Genomic DNA, 18,366 nt, shown 5'->3' with positions numbered 1-18,366 from the left:
TGCTATAGATAAAGTCCGTGAAAATCACTGGAAAATTTAAATTGAAAAAAAAACGTGATTTGTAACATTTATGACGAGAAGAATGATACGGCTGGTGCATTAGTTGACCCAAATCAATTTCTAAAGTCAATTCCCAACTTAAAAGAGGATATGTTTGCTACTATACTCTGTTTATTTCCATCTGTCCATCCGCCGGTGGTGTTTGCGAATGGTAACACTGCGTCCTGGGTTTTAAATAATATCCTATTTCGAATATTAACGGTGTAATTCGCATACAGTAAATTATTAAAACACTTTTCAGTTGCAAATGTACACCCAGATATCCTTTTATTTACCTAAAACTTACATATAGCGTAACTGTTTAAAGCCCGGGACGCAGTGTTACCATGCGAGAACACCACAGGCGGATGGACCAATGAATAAAAAGAGTATAGGTGGAATCTGCTACGTTGCTGTTGAGGAACGTAAAACAAGTACGATACGCTGGTGTGTTCATACTAGAAGAGGTATGGACATCTGGAGAAGGAATACACTATGCAAGTTCAATAAAGATGATACAAAAGCATATATAAATTGTATGAGACAGACAAGGGAAGATGCCGAACACGAACATTAGGCGCATTTGAGATGTCGAAATAATGTGAACACCAGCGAAACACTGTATAAATGTTAATGAAAAGTCTTTTGATGTTACCAAGATAGGTGAAATGACTCCTCTTATTAAACTTTCTTTCACATTCCGAGAGAAGGAAGTAGAGTTTGACTACTTCTTATTAGCGGATGCTCAGGTAACTAGGCCTAGTTTTGAATACATACGGTAATCTTCAACGTTTAGATCAGATCGACACATTTGTAGGCCTCCATGGCCAAGTGTAATTTTTCTTTATGAAGAATTTGGCATACTTCTGGAAATCATTGGCTTGGCTGCAACAAAAGCCTGTGTGGTTTTCAGCAATCTTTACTCGATTTCTTTATTTCCCTGCCTCGTGCGCATCAAGATCATCCAAAATTCACATGAACATCCTCATTTTTGTTCGTTCCAGTTTCTGTTACCTCCAAGAACCCAACCGCACCCTCCTTAATGCCTATGTTTTTTTAACCATAGGCCTACATCATCACTGGGCCCAGTATAGAGCAATACGTCTTTGTTTTCAGTTCATTTGGCGGACATGTTTTTGAACCATGCATCATCACTGGTCCGAGTATAATATAATAGGTCTTTATTTGAATTTATTTGCCATTCCTTTTTGTTATACACTAGGTGGGGGGGGGGGGGCGAGTGCCGTTAGTGGACCTCACGCAGTGCACTGAAGACATCACTTAAAAGTTACTCTGCAGCGTCCTTTCGACTCCTAGTGCAATTCGCTCATTTCTTTTACACTACAGCAATTCAAAATCTACTGCTTACGATTCTGAAGTCTGATAATAATACTGTTTACATCAAATGAAAAACTCAATCATTGCTCTAAACATTTCGTCATATTCAAGATTGCGTGAAGACTACATAGAAAAAAAAAAAAAAAAAAAGGTTTCCACTATCTAGCGCCGTGTCTGATTGGACGACAAACGCAAGATAAGATAAACCGGGTTGTTCTTCAACCTGTCACCAGTTCCTAAATGATTACGCTGCTCAGTCTAACCACACTAGACTTCAGTCTTGGCAGGAGAGCACGCGGCTAGTGGTTCTTAGGGATTCCAAGAAGACAGGAGATTGGAAGGAGGTTACAAGGATCGAACGAAAACAGAAATCAAAGATGTGCTGTTTCTGAGGCATTACTCGCGATGAATTCCATTTTGATACAGGTTCGTACATTAAACATATATGTAATTTCTTCATGTATACTATCTCTCTCTCTCTCTCTCTCTCTCTCTCTCTCTCTCTCTCTCTCTCTCTCTCTCTCTCTCGTACTAACTAATTAATTTACACATACAGAGGACGGTAGAACTAAAACTGAGCGTAACGAAACCAGCCGTCAAGAGAAGAAGGGGAGGACGAAATGACCAAAGAAACAAACGTGTAAGATACCGAGTTGTCAAGCTCACATTTACTCTCATTTTTATCTATTTATTAACTGATTTGTTGATAGATTTTTTATTTGTTTAATAAGTGATTTCTTATTTCTGTTTCGCATTGCCTGCTGTAACTTTTGTCTAATATAAAAGCCTTAATCTTTGGAAGCTTAAATTTTTCAACAAAATAATAATAATAATAATAATAATAATAATAATAATAATAATAATAATAATATAATATAATATAATATAATATATTATTATTATTATTATTATTATTATTATTATTATTATTATTATTATTATTATTATTATTATTTTATCACAGTCCTCCAATTCGACTGGGTGGTATTTATAGTGTGGGGTTCCGGGTTGCATCCTGCCTCCTTAGGAGTCCATCACTTTTCTTACTATGTGCGCCGTTTCTAGGATCATACTCTTCTGCATGAGTCCTGGCTGGAGCTACTTCAGCCTCTAGTTTTTCCAGATTCCTTTTCAAGGATCTTGGGATCGTGCCTATGATTATGGGTACAATTTCCACTGGCATATCCCATATCCTTCTTATTTCTATTTTCAGGTCTTGATACTTATCCATTTTTCCCTCTCTTTCTCTTCAACTCTGGTGTCTCATGGTATTTTGACATCAATGAGTGATACTTTCTTCTTGATTTTGTCAATCAACGTCACGTCTGGTCTATTTGCACGTATCACCCTATCTGTTCTGATACCATAGTCCCAGAGGATCTTTGCCTGATCGTTTTCTATCACTCCTTCAGGTTGGTGTTCGTACCACTTATTACTGCAAGGTAGCTGGTGTTTCCTGCACAGGCTCCAGTCGAGGGCTTTTGCCACTGTATCATGCCTCTTTTTGTACTGGTTCTGTGCAAGTGCCGGACATTCGCTTGCTATGGGGTTTATGGTTTCATTTTTCATATTGCACTTCCTACATATGGGAGAGATGTTATTTCCGTCTATCGTTCTTTGAACATATCTGGTTCTTAGGGCCTGATCCTGTACCGCTGTTATCATTCCTTCAGTTTCCTTCTTGAGCTCTCCCCTCTGTAGCCATGTGTCATCGCTGGCTAGTTCTTTAGTCTGTCTCATGTATTGTCCGTGCATTGGTTTGTTGTGCCAGTCCTCTTTATCAGTCCCTCTGCCCATGCACTCTTGAACCACTCGTCTTCACTGGTTTTCAGATATTGCCCAGTGCTCTGTTCTCGATATTGACGCAGTCCCCTATACTTAGTAGTCCTCTCCTTCCAACCTTTTGTGTTATGTATAGTCTGTCCGTATTTGCTCTTGGGTGTAGTGCTTCGTGTATTGTCACATGTTTCATATTTTTCTGGTCTATGCTGCAGAGTTCTGCCTTTGTCCATTCCACTATTCCTGCACTGTATCTGATTACTGGCACTGCCCATGTGTTTATGGCTTTTATCATATTTCCGGCGTTGAGTTTTGACTTGAGTTTCGCCTTGAGTCTCTGCATATATTCTTTCCTGATCGTGTCCTTCATCTCTTGGTGTTTTATATCCCCTCCTTCCATTATCCCCAGGTATTTGTATCCCGTCTCATCTATGCGTTTGATGTTGCTCCCATCTGGTAGCTTTATCCCTTCAGTCCTTGTTACTTTGCCCTTTTGTATGTTGACTAAGGCACATTTTTCTATTCCAAACCCCACCCTGATGTCCCCAGATACAATCCTTACAGTCTGAATTAGGGTATCTATTTCCTTGATGCTCTTACCATACAGCTTGATGTCGCCCATGAACATCAGATGGTTAATTCTGTTGCCTCTTTTCTTGAGTTGGTACCCAGCATCCATCTTCTGCAGTACTTTTGTCATGGGAATCATGGCTACTACGAAGAGTAGTGGGGACAGTGAGTCGCCCTGGAAGATCCCTCTCTTGATATTAACCGCTGCTAGTTAAGTATTGTATTCCAGTTGCGCATTGTATTTCTGAGAAAGCTGATGGTGTTTTCCTCTGCCCCATATATTTTCAGGCATTCTATTAGCCATGTGTGTGGTATCATGTCGAAGGCTTTCTTATAGTCAATCCATGCCATACTTAGGTTGGTTTTCCTTCTCCTACTGTTCTTCATTACCATTTTGTCTATCAGGAGCTGGTCTTTTGTGTCCCTACACTTCCTTCTGCAGCTTTTCTGGTGGTGGGGGATGGTGTTTGTCTCCTCTAGGTAGTTGTACAGCCTTTCACTGATGATACCTGTTAGTAACTTCCACATTATTGGTAGGCAGGTGATAGGCCTGTGGTTACTGGATGTAGGGCCTCGAAGGTTTTGAGCCAGTATCCATGGACTTCATCGGGAACTGGGGTTTTCCAGTTTGGCATTTTCTTTAGTTGGTATCTGACTGTGTCTGTCGTGATCTCTGTGAATCTTTGTTTTATTCTCCCTGTTTCTTCTTCCTTGACTTCCTGGATCCATGTTGCATGTTTGTTGTGTGATACCAGATTGTTCCATATGTTTTCCCAGTCTCTTACTTGGTTCGGCTTCAGGAATTTCTTGGTGGTTGTCTTCCCCTTTTAGTTGGCTGTATAGTCTTTTCTAGTTGGTTCCGAATAGTTTGTTCTGTTGGTATCCCTTATTCCTGTTCATGTACCATTGGATCTTATGTGCTTTGGCCTTAGCCTCTGTTTTACATCTTCTATTGTGTTGTTTAGTCCCCTCTCTTGTACTTTGTATTTCTTGTTGAGTTCCTCCCTTGTTTTCTTGCTTCTTAGCCTTTTTTCTGCCATCTCTTTCAGTTTACTCAAGTCAGATCTCATCACCATGATTTGCTTTTCTAGGCGCCTTTTCCAAGGAGGTTGTTGTTTTGGTTTCTGTTGGGTTGGTTGTGTTGGTGGTGTTGGTGTTTGTATCCCCATCAGTTCTGCTACTAATCTTGCTCCTGTATTTGCCAAGTTATTTGTTTCTGTGATACTGGTGGTGTGTATTATTCCCATTATTTCATTGACCTCACTTGTTTTCTCCCTTAATTTCTTGGTGTTGTAGGCTTTCATGGAGGGGATCTTTGTTCTCTCTGTATGTTACTTCGTCAGTGTTTCTTCCTGTGCTGTTGTTCTGTGGCATTGTCTCTCAGTTCGTCTTGTAATTCGTTGTCGTGTGTCATTTCCCTTTCAAGTTTCTCTCTTTCTGTTGGGGAGAGCCAGTTCTTTTTCTTTATGTTCCTTACTTGGTCTGCCAGCCTCTGCTCTGTTTGGGGGTGTTATTCCTCTCATTCCAGATGTTGACCAACCTTCCTCTGTATCCTCTCTCCGTCGGGTTGCTTCTGATGTAGCATCTCCATATTTCCTTATTTTCTTCTCTTGTCCATTTCTTCCTCTGGTTTGATTCTGTAGCTTCAATCTCAGGCTGTTGGTTACTGTCGTTGTGGTGGTTAGTTGCTGGATGACGACCTCCAAGTACCTCGTCTTCCCCTTCAATTGGGTGAATACCTGGCTGCCGGACGAAGCTCCTCTGTTGACACAGGTTCCATTTACGTCGTTGTCGTTTAATTCTTCATTTCTTTCCATCATTGCTAAGTTTTGCTATTTAACCCACAGCTGGACCCTACCCCGTCAGGGATAGGTACTCATTTACAGCTGAGTAGGCTGAGGAAATTATGGTAAAGATCCTTTCGCAAGGAATCAACGCCGAGGAGAGCGGTCACCCATCCAACGACTGACCAGCCCCAATGTTGCTTAACCAGTCCATTGACGACCTAACCCACTCTGCTACGGCGCCACTTTTATTATTATTATTATTATTATTATTATTATTATTATTATCATTATTATTATTATTATTTCCCACTAAATATACTACTATGAGATTCAGGGCCTCTGTAACACGGTTTTTTGGACTTTGCTCCTTGTCAAAGCATCGGAAGTAGCTGAAAGTTGACATATGTATATTTTACAAACACACAAATTTTGTCAGCATTATCAATAACCTAAACCAGATAGTTTTAATTTTTATAGAGTAAATCATCTAGCCGACGCCGTGACGAATGATTACGAGCCAAGAGTCGAAAAACATTCATTACGTAAGCAAAGTAAACACCTTTTGACGAAATGTTGCGCCGCCCATCCACTAGACAGAAACCCATTCACCTTGTTCCATCGGCTCTGAAACCCAAAGACTTTATGAATGGCGGAACGCTACATAGATGTGGGTGGGGTATCTGTGCTAGCGTAGTAATACTACTGTAGCAGTAGTGCCGCAACAGTATAGCAGTAATATACATGAATTAAACGTTTAGGCCAACTGCTGGGATCCTTGAGGATCATTTAGCACTTCTTACAACTACTCGAGAAATGAGTTTTTATAACCAGAAGTTAAATTTTCTAATCCAACAATGCCCAAGATAGCCTTCAGTGTTATCCTGAATTATAACGAGGCCAAAGTGGGTGGAGCCTCATGAAGTTATCATTCTGACGATAATTATTGGTGAAGGTTTAAAGCCAAAATACGGTACCGGCTAGTTTTTTTTCAGTAAATAGGTAGATAGCCAATAAATAAAAATTGCATAACATTGGATATAGCAGTTATCAAATCAAGCTTGTCTACTATGTTTTTGAAAATTACCATCTATTCCTTATATCTTGTCAATCTGATTGTGACCTATAAAGTAGACTGTAATTTCTTAGGAAACTTATTTTGGGAGTTAGACTAATAATCGAAGTGTTTTTGTATTTATTAACATATTTTGTTGGTTTGTTCATTATGACAATTATCAGTGGAGAGGTTCAGAGTTCATAAAGGTGTGCTGCTTTGGTTGTATTTAAATTTGTTTGTCATTGTTGCCAGAGGTATAGCCTTTGTTACGTATAGCCAATCATCCATCGAGAAAGAGGGAAGAAATGCTGTCATAAGTTACGTAACGAGTGCGTTCGAAACCTTTTCTCTGAGGAAGTTGGCCCGTCTTCAAAAAAAGTCACTTTTACATTGTCAGTACCAAATTTATTCAACCTACGTAATGCAGAATACAGTCAAAATTTATGTGTAGATATAATGTGTATTCTGAATAAGCGTTATATTGATGAAATACATAGATAAAAGTTTATTGCGAAAAAGCCGTGTTACAGAGGCCCTGAATCTCATAGTAGACTTATTTGTAGCCCATTTTCCCAACTCCCTATTCCCAACTCCTTATTTAACATTCAACCGCTTGTTGTTATGCACTGTTTGATTAAAGCTGCCACTTTCACCTCCACCACTAGAGGAGGCTGTTCCTCATTCTTTCTGTTCCGTTTCGCTGGTGAGCAGCCATGATGTGCGTCAAAAGCATTGCGTGTACTTGTGTGCGTGGTTGTGGTAATATTGCTGACTGTCTGAGTGAGTGTGTGTGTGTGTAAAAGTGTACTAAAAATGGCTGTCTAGCTGTGTATCTACGATATGTGTATGTGTGTGTATATACTTTGTATGTATATACATATATTATATATATATATATATATATATATATATATATATATATAATCTAATAAAAAGGAGCCCATAAAAAAACACCAAAATGTAGAGAGAAAAGTAATAGTACTTTTCTCTCTACATTTTGGTGTTTTTATGGGCTCCTTTTATTAGATGGAATTCTGTTGTTACAGAACACTTTTACCAGTCATATATATATATATATATATATATATATATAATATATATATATATATATATATATATATATATATATATATATATATAAATATATATATATATATATATATATATATATATATATATATATATATATATATATATATGTATATATGTATATATATAATATATATATATATATATATATATATATATATATATATATGGTGCTAGGACAATTTGGTCCCGGCAATTCGGTCCCGGACAATTTGGTCCCGGACAATTTGGTCCCGGACAATTCGGTCCCGGACAATTCGGTCCCGGACAATTCGGTCCCGGACAATTCGGTCCCGGACAATTCGTTCCCGGACAATAATTCGGTACCCAGCTTGTCATTTTTAAACGATTAGATTGGTTATTTTCTTACTTATTTACAAAGAATATAAAAAAGTGGGTGGCAGACATAAATGAAATGATTTATTTAAAAAAAACTTTTTTAGTTTCTTTATTCCAGACTTTTTACATTTCTTGTCGTTAAAAGTATGTATATAAAAATAAAATAGTAAAAACCATACATTGTTTGTCGTTAAAAGTATCTATATAAAAATAGAATAGTAAAAGCCATACATTGTTTGTCGTTAAAAGTATAAAATAAAAATAAAATAGTAAAAACCATACATGTGTCGTTAAACGTATCTATATAAAAGTAAAACAGTAAAAGCCATACATTTCTTGTACTTAAAATTTAGAAAAATTTTAAACCTTAATATTATGAGCGAATTGCTTTAAGGAACTGCATTCTTTCTGCTTGATTATAGCTCTGTACTAGATGAGTAATACACTTGTCATAATCGCTGTACTTCTTCTTTTTGACTGGTTCATCCCTGTTTCGAAGCTTTTGTAATTTTGTTTTTGCCAAACTCTCTTCACTTTTAAGGGCTTCAATCAATTTCCATATGTTTGTATTGATACTGGAAAGACTTGCTATAAATGTGCTGTGAAAACCTTCCAAATTATTAATTGTACGCAATTCTCCGTTCAAACATCGGCTTAGAACATTCCAAGATTCTATTGAACATTTTGGATCAAGTCTCCTCATTGTGGCTCCTCTCCCTCTCACTGGTCCTATATAGGAATTTTCAAAAGCATCAGCAACCTGATTTACAGGTAAAAAGGCTAGGGCTATAAAACATCTCATTTTATGACTAAATATGTCATCTTCGTGGTAACGTACTTTGAAACCTTCAGCTACAATATGTCTGTAAACATTCTGTCCTAAATGAAACAAGCAAAAAGAAATAGTTGTTTCTGGAAACGTATTTGAAAATGCATCTGGCCCCTCGTTATTCACTAATTCTTTCACTTTTTGGAAAAGCCGGTTATACGTATTTTGAGACTTATCAGGTAAGAGGGCAAACAATCTTGGAGCACTGAAGTTTTTAATTTGTATATGCAAGACATAAAGTTGGAAAAATATAACAGGGCAACTCTTAAGGTGCGTTTAGACTGGAGAGTTTTTTCAGCGAGTTGCTCTCAGACAGCTGCTCTATTGAATGTAAACAGGCTGTAGAGTACTCTCCGAGATTTTCTCTCTACTCTCGCGAGTGTTTCTCTTCTCTCGCGCGCGCTACAGTCTAAACAGTCTAGACAGCACGCTCGTAGAGCTAGGTTGTAGCTCTCCACTCTATTCAGTGAATATTCAGAGCTGTGAAAGTTTTCGTTTACTCTCACGAGAGAACATGAGTGCCAAAAACTGGAATAAAGACCAAACAATTTCATTAATTCAGCAATACGAGAAATTTCCTGAACTGTGGAATGTGACTTTACCTGAGTACAGAAACAAAGAGCTGAAAATGAGTAAAATTAAAGAAATAGCTGAGAACTTGGGAATTAGCGAAAAAGAAATTACAAGGAAATGGCACAATCTTCGGAGTCAAATGTGCGCTGAAGCTAGAAAATTGAAGAAGAAAAAAAAGTGATATCCGAGGAATGCCTGACGTCGCAAGAGTCAAGAGAAAAGAAATAGAATGGAAATTAATGTGTTTTTGAGGATGTTGTCCTACGATAGTCATCAGGGTAGTGAAACTCCACTTTTGGAAGGTGTCGTGATCACAACTCTTGGCAGAGAACTGGAAATTAAAATGGTGCTTTCATATCGGTATTACGATAATAATATCTATCTAGACAAAGATTCTTACCAATTAATCGATCTTGTTGCTTCCATCCACCCAAAGATTCACTACACATCAGCTGATCTTATTGTGTTGCCATTTTAGCAATAGGACTATGGAGAAATATATATATACATATACATATATATATATATATATATATATATATATATATCTATATATATATATAGTATATCTATATTATATACATATATATATATATATATATATATATATTATATACATATATATATAAATATATATTATATATATCTAATATATATATATATATATATATGTATATATATATATATATATATATAATATATATATATAATATATATATAGATATATATATATATATATATATATATATATATATATATATATAATCTATTATAGCATTAATATATAGATATATCAGGATATTAATCTACTATATATATATATATATATTATATATATATATATATAATATATATATTATATATATATATATATATATATCATATATATATATACTGCATAGGATTTGGTTCTACACAAAAAACCAATTCATCTTCCATATCATGGGTAACACTGTATACTATGTTCTCTCAACCCTCGCTAGTTGTCGACTGGCACTGGCTCCAGTGTAAATAGATGCGCGAGAAGTCTTACCCGACGACTCTCGGACACTTTCTCTCGCGACACTCCCTCATAGCTCTCGGAGAGAAAAACTTGCTGGTAGTATAAACATGCTGTAGAGAAAGTTGCGCGAGAGTAGCCGTCTCTCGGGAGAGTTTAATCTCCAATCTAAACGCACCTTTAAAAGTTCCATCTCCTGCCCGATTCGCACATTGTCTCAAATCGTGAAGAGCGTCATTAGTAGCGAAAATTAAAATGCGTTTAACGTCGTCTATGCCACTGTCATACTGCAAAAAGATAGAGCCATTCTCGATAACACCAAACTCTCGTGGTATTTGAAATCCATTAATTGTTTGTGGGATTGGTGGATGATTAGCCTGATCATCTCTCCATCGTCTCATATTTCGACTAATATGAACTAGTTTCGTCACATCAGCAACTGCGCACTCCTTTAAATTTCCTAGTTCTTCTGTTAAAATTGAACGAGAAGGTGTTTGACTTGTGGTTGTCCTTTCCTTAATATTTGCAGTAGCAACTTTTGCACTCACTTCAGCTGCAGTTGTGTTATGATTATGATTTTCAATATACTTGAGTGCATGAAAACTAACATCTGAGTGAATATATCTTCAATATATCTTCGTACCATCAGCATTTTCTTTATGTTTTTGGTACACGTAGTTTTCCTTATCGACTAATTTTGTATTTCACTTTTCCGATCGTATGCACTTGCAAGACTCCATTTTGTGAATGATGGGGTGAAACTAGAATAAAAAATCTAAAGGTACCTTTGCAGTAAACTTAGTAAAATATTTTGAATGAAGAAACTAATAGTCTTTTTTTTTTATTAACAACTAAGGAATAACCAAACTAATTGTTTATGAATGAATAGTTGGGTAGTTAGCTTATATTATCTATAAACAACTAAGGGACTAACCAAACTAATCGTTAAGTAATAAATTAGTTAGGTAGATTGTTTATGTTACTGTAATTGTAAAACTAGTTGAATAACAAACTTTGTAGTTAGGCAATTAGATAATATTATATATAAATAGATCTTAATGTCTAATATAGAATACCATATTATTTTGATTTAGAAATTAAAAAAAAATAATAAAAATGACAAGCCGGGTACCGAATTGTCCGGGACCGAATTGTCCGGACACCATATATATAATATATCTATATATATATATATATATATATATATATTAATATAGTATATATTATATCTATATATAATATATATATATTATAATATTTCTATATATTGTTATATTATATATTATGCTATATATAATTGTATATATATGCATATATATATATATATTATATATATCTATAATATATATATATATATATATATATATATTTATATATATCATATCCATATGTCATATATGAATATATGAATATATATAATTATGGGCCTTTAGCGATCGCAAGCGATCTCACCCCTGGGGCATCCTCGCCAATGGAGTGTCATCGAATGGGGTTTTATTTTTGCCAGGGATGGACCCTTCCCCATTCTCAGCTACACCAGCTAGCCAAGACATATGGAATCTTTCCTCCAGCCACACCAGGATAAAATATTTTGCACGTACTGTATGAGGCATTACACTTACGGGTTTTTACGCCACACCAGAGGTTGCCACAGTAGTATATGCAAGTATTCAACCCATTATGCATTGCATAACCCATATTTTGCATACATAAAAGGCATTGAACTTACGCCACGCCAGAGGTTGCCACAGTAGGATATGCAAGTATTCAACCCATTATGCATTGCATAAGCCATACTTTGCATATATAAAATGCATTGAACTTACGGGTTTTTACGCCACACCCGAGGTTGCCACAGTAGTATATGCAAGTATTCAACCCATTATGCATTGCATAAGCCATACTTTGCATATGTAAAAGGCATTGAACTTACAGGTTTTTACGCCGCGCCAGAGGTTGCCACAGTAGTATAATGCAAGTATTCAACCCATTATCATTGCTAAGCCATTACTTGCATAATAAAAAGCATGACTTACGGGTTTTTTTACCGCCACCCGGGTTGCCACAGTAGTATATGCAAGTATTCAACCCATTATGCATTGCATAAGCCATACTTTGCATATATAAAAGACATTGAACTTACGCCACACCCGAGGTTGTCACAGTAGGATATGCAAGTATTCAACCCATTATGCATTGCATAACCCATATTTTGCATACATAAAAGGCATTGAACTTACGCCACACCCGAGGTTGCCACAGTTAGGGTATGCAGTCTTCAAACCCATTATGCATGCATAACCATACTTTTGCATATATAAAATGCATTGACTACGGGTTTTTACGCCCGCCAAGTTGCCACAGTAGTATATGCAATTATTCAACCCATTATGCATTCATAAGCCATACTTTGCATATAGGCATTGAACTTAGGGGTTTTTTTACGCCGCGCCAGAGGTTTGCCACAAGTAGGATATGCAAGTATTCAACCCATTATGCTTGCATTAAGCCATACTTTGCTATAATAAAAAGACATTGAACTTACGGGTTTTACGCTGAGCCAGGTTGCCACAGTAGTATATGCAATATTAACCCATTATGCATTGCATTAAGGCATACTTTGGCATATCCCCCTCCAAAAGGGCATTGAACTTACGGGTTTTTACTTCCGCACAGAGGTTGCCACAGTAGTATATGCAAGTATTCAACCCATTATGTATTGCATAACCCATACTTTGCATATATAAAAGACATTGAACTTACGCCACACCCGAGGTTGCCACAGTAGGATATGCAAGTATTCAACCCATTATGCATTGCATAAGTCATACTTTGCATACATAAAAGGCATTGAACTTATGGGTTTTTACGCCGCGCCAGAGGTTGCCACAGTAGTATATGCAAGTATTCAACCCATTATGCATTGCATAAGTCATACTTTGCATATATAAAAGGCATTGAACTTACGGGTTTTTACGCCGCGCCAGAGGTTGCCACAGTAGTATATGCAAGTATTCAACCCATTATGCATTGCATAAGCCATACTTTGCATATATAAAAGGAATTGAACTTACGGGTTTTTACACCGCGCCAGAGGTTGTCACAGTAGTATATGCAAGTATTCAACCCATTATGCATTGCATAAGCCATACTTTGCATATATAAAAGGCATTAACCATACGGGTTTTAACGCCGCGCCAGAGGTTGCCACAGTAGTATATGCAAGTATTCAACCCATTATGCATTGCATAAGCCATACTTTGCATATATAAAAGACATTGAACTTATGGGTTTTTACGCCACGCCAGAGGTTGCCACAGTAGTATATGCAAGTTTTAAACCTATTATGCATTGCATAAGCCATACTTTGCATATATAAAAGGCATTGAACTTACGGGTTTTTACGCCGCGCCAGAGGTTGCCACAGTAGTATATGCAAGTATTCAACCCATTATGCATTGCATAAGCCATACTTTGCATATATAAAAGGCATTAACCTTACGGGTTTTTACGCCGCGCCAGAGGCAAAGGTTACCACAGTAGTATATGCAAGTATTCAACCCATTATGTATTGCATAAGCCATAATTTGCATATATAAAAGGCATTGAACTAACGGGTTTTTACGCCGCGCCAGAGGTTGTCATTGTAGTATATGCAAGTATTCAACCCATTATGCATTGCATAAGCCATACTTTGCATATATAAAAGGCATTGAACTTACGGGTTTTTACGCCGCGCCAGAGGCAGAGGTTGTCACAGTCGTATATGCAAGTATTTAACCCATTATGCATTGCATAATCCATACTTTGCATATATAAAAGGCATTGAACTTACGGGTTTTTACGCCGGGCCAGAGGCAGAGGTTGTCACAGTCGTATATGCAAGTATTCAACCCATTATGCATTGCATAAGCCATACTTTGCATATATAAAAGGCATTGAACTTACGGGTTTTTTCACCGCGCCAGAGGTTGCCACAGTAGCATATGCAAGTATTCAACCCATTATGCATTGCATAAGCCATACTTTGCATATATAAAAGGCATTGAACTTACGGGTTTTTACGCCGCGCCAGAGGTTGCCACAGTAGTATATGCAAGTATTTAACTCATTACGCATTGCAAAAGCATACTTTGCATATATAAAAGCTTGAACTTAACGGGTTTTTTTACGCCACGCCAGAGGTTGCCACAGTAGTATATTCAAGTATTCAACCCATTATGCATTGCATAAGCCTACTTTGACTATATAAAAGGCATTGAACTTACGACGCCGCGCCAGAGGTTGCCACAGTAGTATATGCAAGTATTCAACCCATTATGCATTGCATAAGCCATACTTTGCATATATAAAAGGCATTGAACTTACGGGTTTTTACGCCGCGCCAGAGGTTGCCACAGTAGTATATGCAAGTATTTAACCCATTATTGCATTGCATAGCCTGCATATATAAAAGGCATTGAACTTACGGGTTTTTTACGCCGCGCCAGAGGTGCCACAGTAGTATATGCACCCGATTTAACTCATTACGCATTGCATAAGCCATACTTTGCATATATAAAAGGCATTGAACTTACGGGTTTTTACGCCACGCCAGAGGTTGCCACAGTAGTATATTCAAGTATTCAACCCATTATGCATTGCATAAGCATACTTTGCATATATAAAAGGCATTGAACTTACGGGTTTTTTACGCCGCGCCAGAGGTTGCCACAGTAGTATATGCAAGTATTCAACCCATTAGCATTGCATAAGCCATACTTTGCATATATAAAAGGCATTGAAACTTACGGGTTTTTACGCCGCGCCAGAGGTTGCCACGGTAGTATATGCAAGTATTCAACCCATTATGCATTGCATAAGCCATACTTTGCATATATAAAAGGCATGAACTTTACGGGTTTTTACGCCCGCCGCCAGAGGTTGTCATTGTAGTATATGCAAGTATTCAACCCATTGCATTGCATAAGCCATACTTTTGCATATATAAAAGGCATTGAACTTACGGGTTTTTACGCCGCGCCAGAGGTTGCCACAGTAGTATATGCAAGTATTCAACCCATTATGCATTGCATAAGCCATACTTTGCATATATAAAAGGCATTGAACTTACGGGTTTTTACGCCGCGCCAGAGGTTGCCACAGTAGTATATGCAAGTATTCAACCCATTATGTATGCATAAGCCATACTTTGCATAATATAAAAGGCATTAGAACTTACGGGTTTTTTACGCCGCGCCAGAGGTTGCCACAGTAGTATATGCAAGTCTTTAACCCATTATGCATTGCATAAGCATACTTTGCATATATAAAAGGCATTGAACTTACGGGTTTTTTACGCCGCGCAGAGGTTTGCCACAGTAGTATATGCAAGTATTCACCCATTATGCATTGCATAAGCCATACTATGCATATATAAAAGGCATTGAACTTACTGGTTTTTACGCCACGCCAGAGGTTGCCACAGTAGTATATGCAAGTATTCAACCCATTATGCATTGCATAAGCCATACTTTGCATATATAAAAGGCATTGAACTTACGGGTTTTTACGCCGCGCCAGAGGTTGCCACGTATATACAAGTATTTAACTCATTACGCATTGCATAAGCCATACTTTGCATATATAAAAGGCATTGAACTTACGGGTTTTTACGCCGCGCCAGAGGTTGCCACAGTAGTATATGCAAGTATTTAACTCATTACGCATTGCATAAGCCATACTTTGCATATATAAAAGGCATTGAACTTACGGGTTTTTACGCCACGCCAGAGGTTGCCACAGTAGTATATGCAAGTATTTAACCCATTATGCATTGCATAAGCCATACTTTGCATATATAAAAGGCATTGAACTTACGGGTTTTTACGCCGCGCCAGAGGTTGCCACAGTGGTATATGCAAGTATTTAACTCATTACGCATTGCATAAGCCATACTTTGCATATATAAAAGGCATTGAACTTACGGGTTTTTACGCCACGCCAGAGGTTGCCACAGTAGTATATGCAAGTATTCAACCCATTATGCATTGCATAAGCCATACTTTGCATATATAAAAGGCATTGAACTTACGGGTTTTTACGCCACGCCAGAGGTTGCCACAGTCGTATATGCAAGTATTCAACCCATTATGCATTGCATAATCCATATTTTGCATATATAAAAGGCATTGAACTTACGGGTTTTTACGCCACACCAGAGGTTGCCACTGCAGTATATGCAAAAAAATGGGATTTAACATGCAGTGCATAATCCAATAGGTGACTTGGAATCGATACCCATTCCAGAGGGAGATGAGAGAATCGCCAAGGATGACTGATGAAAAGCCCGTTCACAAGACTTGTCTTTACCGCTGCAAAGAAACAGCCCATGTGAAGAATTTTGACTGGACACTAGTTGATGATGCTGCGTCATGTTCCAGAGGCATTGCGATTTCCTTGGCCCATTGATGGTTTTGATTGCAGGATTGGTGTGTAGGAAGTGGGGGGACCTCCTTTTGTTGGTTGCTGCCGGGGGAGCAGCAGAACACCCATCTTGCAGTCAAGCTCATCGAATGGACCCAGAAGATCGCAGGGCCTCTGAAACATGACGCAGCAGCATCACCTGGTGACAAGTCAAAATCATTCACAATTTTGGTTAATCACAGGCTGTTTCTTCTGTTTGTTTCTTCCTAGTTTCCTTTAGTTTTCTTCCTCTTTGTTGTCCTTCCAGATTTCTTCCTCTTTGCTTTCATAGTCTTCTGAGGATCTGCAAACACGCTATCTGCCAGGTCCTTGATGAACTCCCTGACTGCGTTGTATTTTCTTCTTTCATCAGCATCACATAGGAGATCATTAGCATAGTTGACCTTCTGCATGATATCCATTCTGCGTTGTCGCTCGTCTTTAGACCCTTGGCAGTTATCAGGGTTAAACTTAAGTGTCCGCTTCCTGTAGGCCCACTTTATTTCTTTCAAATTAGCATCCTCTGCAATACCTAGGATGTAGTATGGGCAGCCATGACGTTGCATTCTTTGCAAGGTTCTGGCGGCTGCCACCAAATCTTCTTGATCATCTAATTTCTCAAGCTGCGTCACAGCTTGGCTGTGTCTGCCAAGCAACAAGAGACATAATCCAAGTCTTCGCCTGCAGTCCACTTGATCGTCGTCCATATCCAAGACTCTGAGGAAACATTCACTTGCTTCTTCCAGTCGTCCTAGCTTATAGAACATGTTTCCTTTGACCTTGTTTTCTTGAATCAGAGCATCATTCTTATTCTTTTCATTTGCCATAGAATTGTATACCACGGTAGCTGGTGGTTCTCGTTCCTCTAATTCCTCATTCATTTTTTCATTCTCCTGTGGAAGCGACTGAACTGTGGTTTCCTGGATATGTATTTTCTTCTGATCGCCAAGATCCTTCCGTGCGAGAACAGATGATACTTCTCTCTGTGAGGCTTGCAATCTCTCCTCGAGTTGTGCCGTCGCCTGGAACAGCCTCTTTCTTTCAGCCTCATGGGCCTTGACCTTCTCTTCAAGGTACCCACAGTAGAAGTCATTGTCCACAGCTTGGTTCTGGAGTTCTTCCAGTTTTTCTCGATGGTTCTCACATTCTTCTCCGTTTCCGTGCTAGTTGTTCGTTTATATTTTCAACATCCTTGGCCTTCTGGAACAATGCGTCTTCCAACTCTTCTATTTTCTTCTTCAGGAGTTTATTTTCCTCTTCAGCGTTATGCTTTTCATCCATGAACTCGTCGAGTAAATCTTGATTCGTTCTCATCAGAGCAGCTTCTTTGAAATTCAGATCTTCGACTTCATCTAGGAGGAAAAAGTTCTCCGACGTTGCATCCTTCCAATCTTCTTTCAAAAGTGAGATCATTTCCGTTGCATAGTAAAGGTCGTCGACGTTCTTTTGGGCAATAGCATCTTGACCAATCTGGAGAGCCTTCTGGTCTTCAATGCACTGATGTGCTCGGGCCAAAAACCAAAAG

The 18,366-nt window shown here is 38.0% G+C and overlaps 2 protein-coding genes across 6 annotated transcripts in view; one reads left to right on the top strand and one right to left on the bottom strand.

The window, feature by feature from the left end:
• Positions 1-1,621: 1,621 nt before the first annotated feature.
• LOC135201571 (uncharacterized) overlaps positions 1,622-18,366 on the top strand; it is a 28,585-nt gene continuing 11,840 nt past the window's right edge. For 3 of the 5 annotated variants that reach the window (XM_064230590.1, XM_064230591.1, XM_064230592.1), the window contains exons 1-2: positions 1,622-1,803; positions 1,934-2,017. The gene's annotated coding sequence lies outside the window, so the exon portion shown is untranslated. The remainder of the gene's footprint in view (positions 1,804-1,933; positions 2,018-18,366) is intronic. The other 2 variants (XM_064230593.1, XM_064230589.1) reach the window with 2 other exon arrangements.
• LOC135201123 (dnaJ homolog subfamily C member 7-like) lies at positions 17,069-17,722 on the bottom strand. Its single transcript, XM_064229999.1, has one exon. It carries the CDS (start codon positions 17,720-17,722, stop codon positions 17,069-17,071), a length of 654 nt encoding a protein of 217 aa, XP_064086069.1.

This window comes from Macrobrachium nipponense, chromosome 28 (assembly GCF_015104395.2).
Source record: "Macrobrachium nipponense isolate FS-2020 chromosome 28, ASM1510439v2, whole genome shotgun sequence".
Classification (NCBI taxonomy): domain Eukaryota; kingdom Metazoa; phylum Arthropoda; class Malacostraca; order Decapoda; family Palaemonidae; genus Macrobrachium; species Macrobrachium nipponense.
This window is presented reverse-complemented; position numbering and strand designations above follow the sequence as displayed.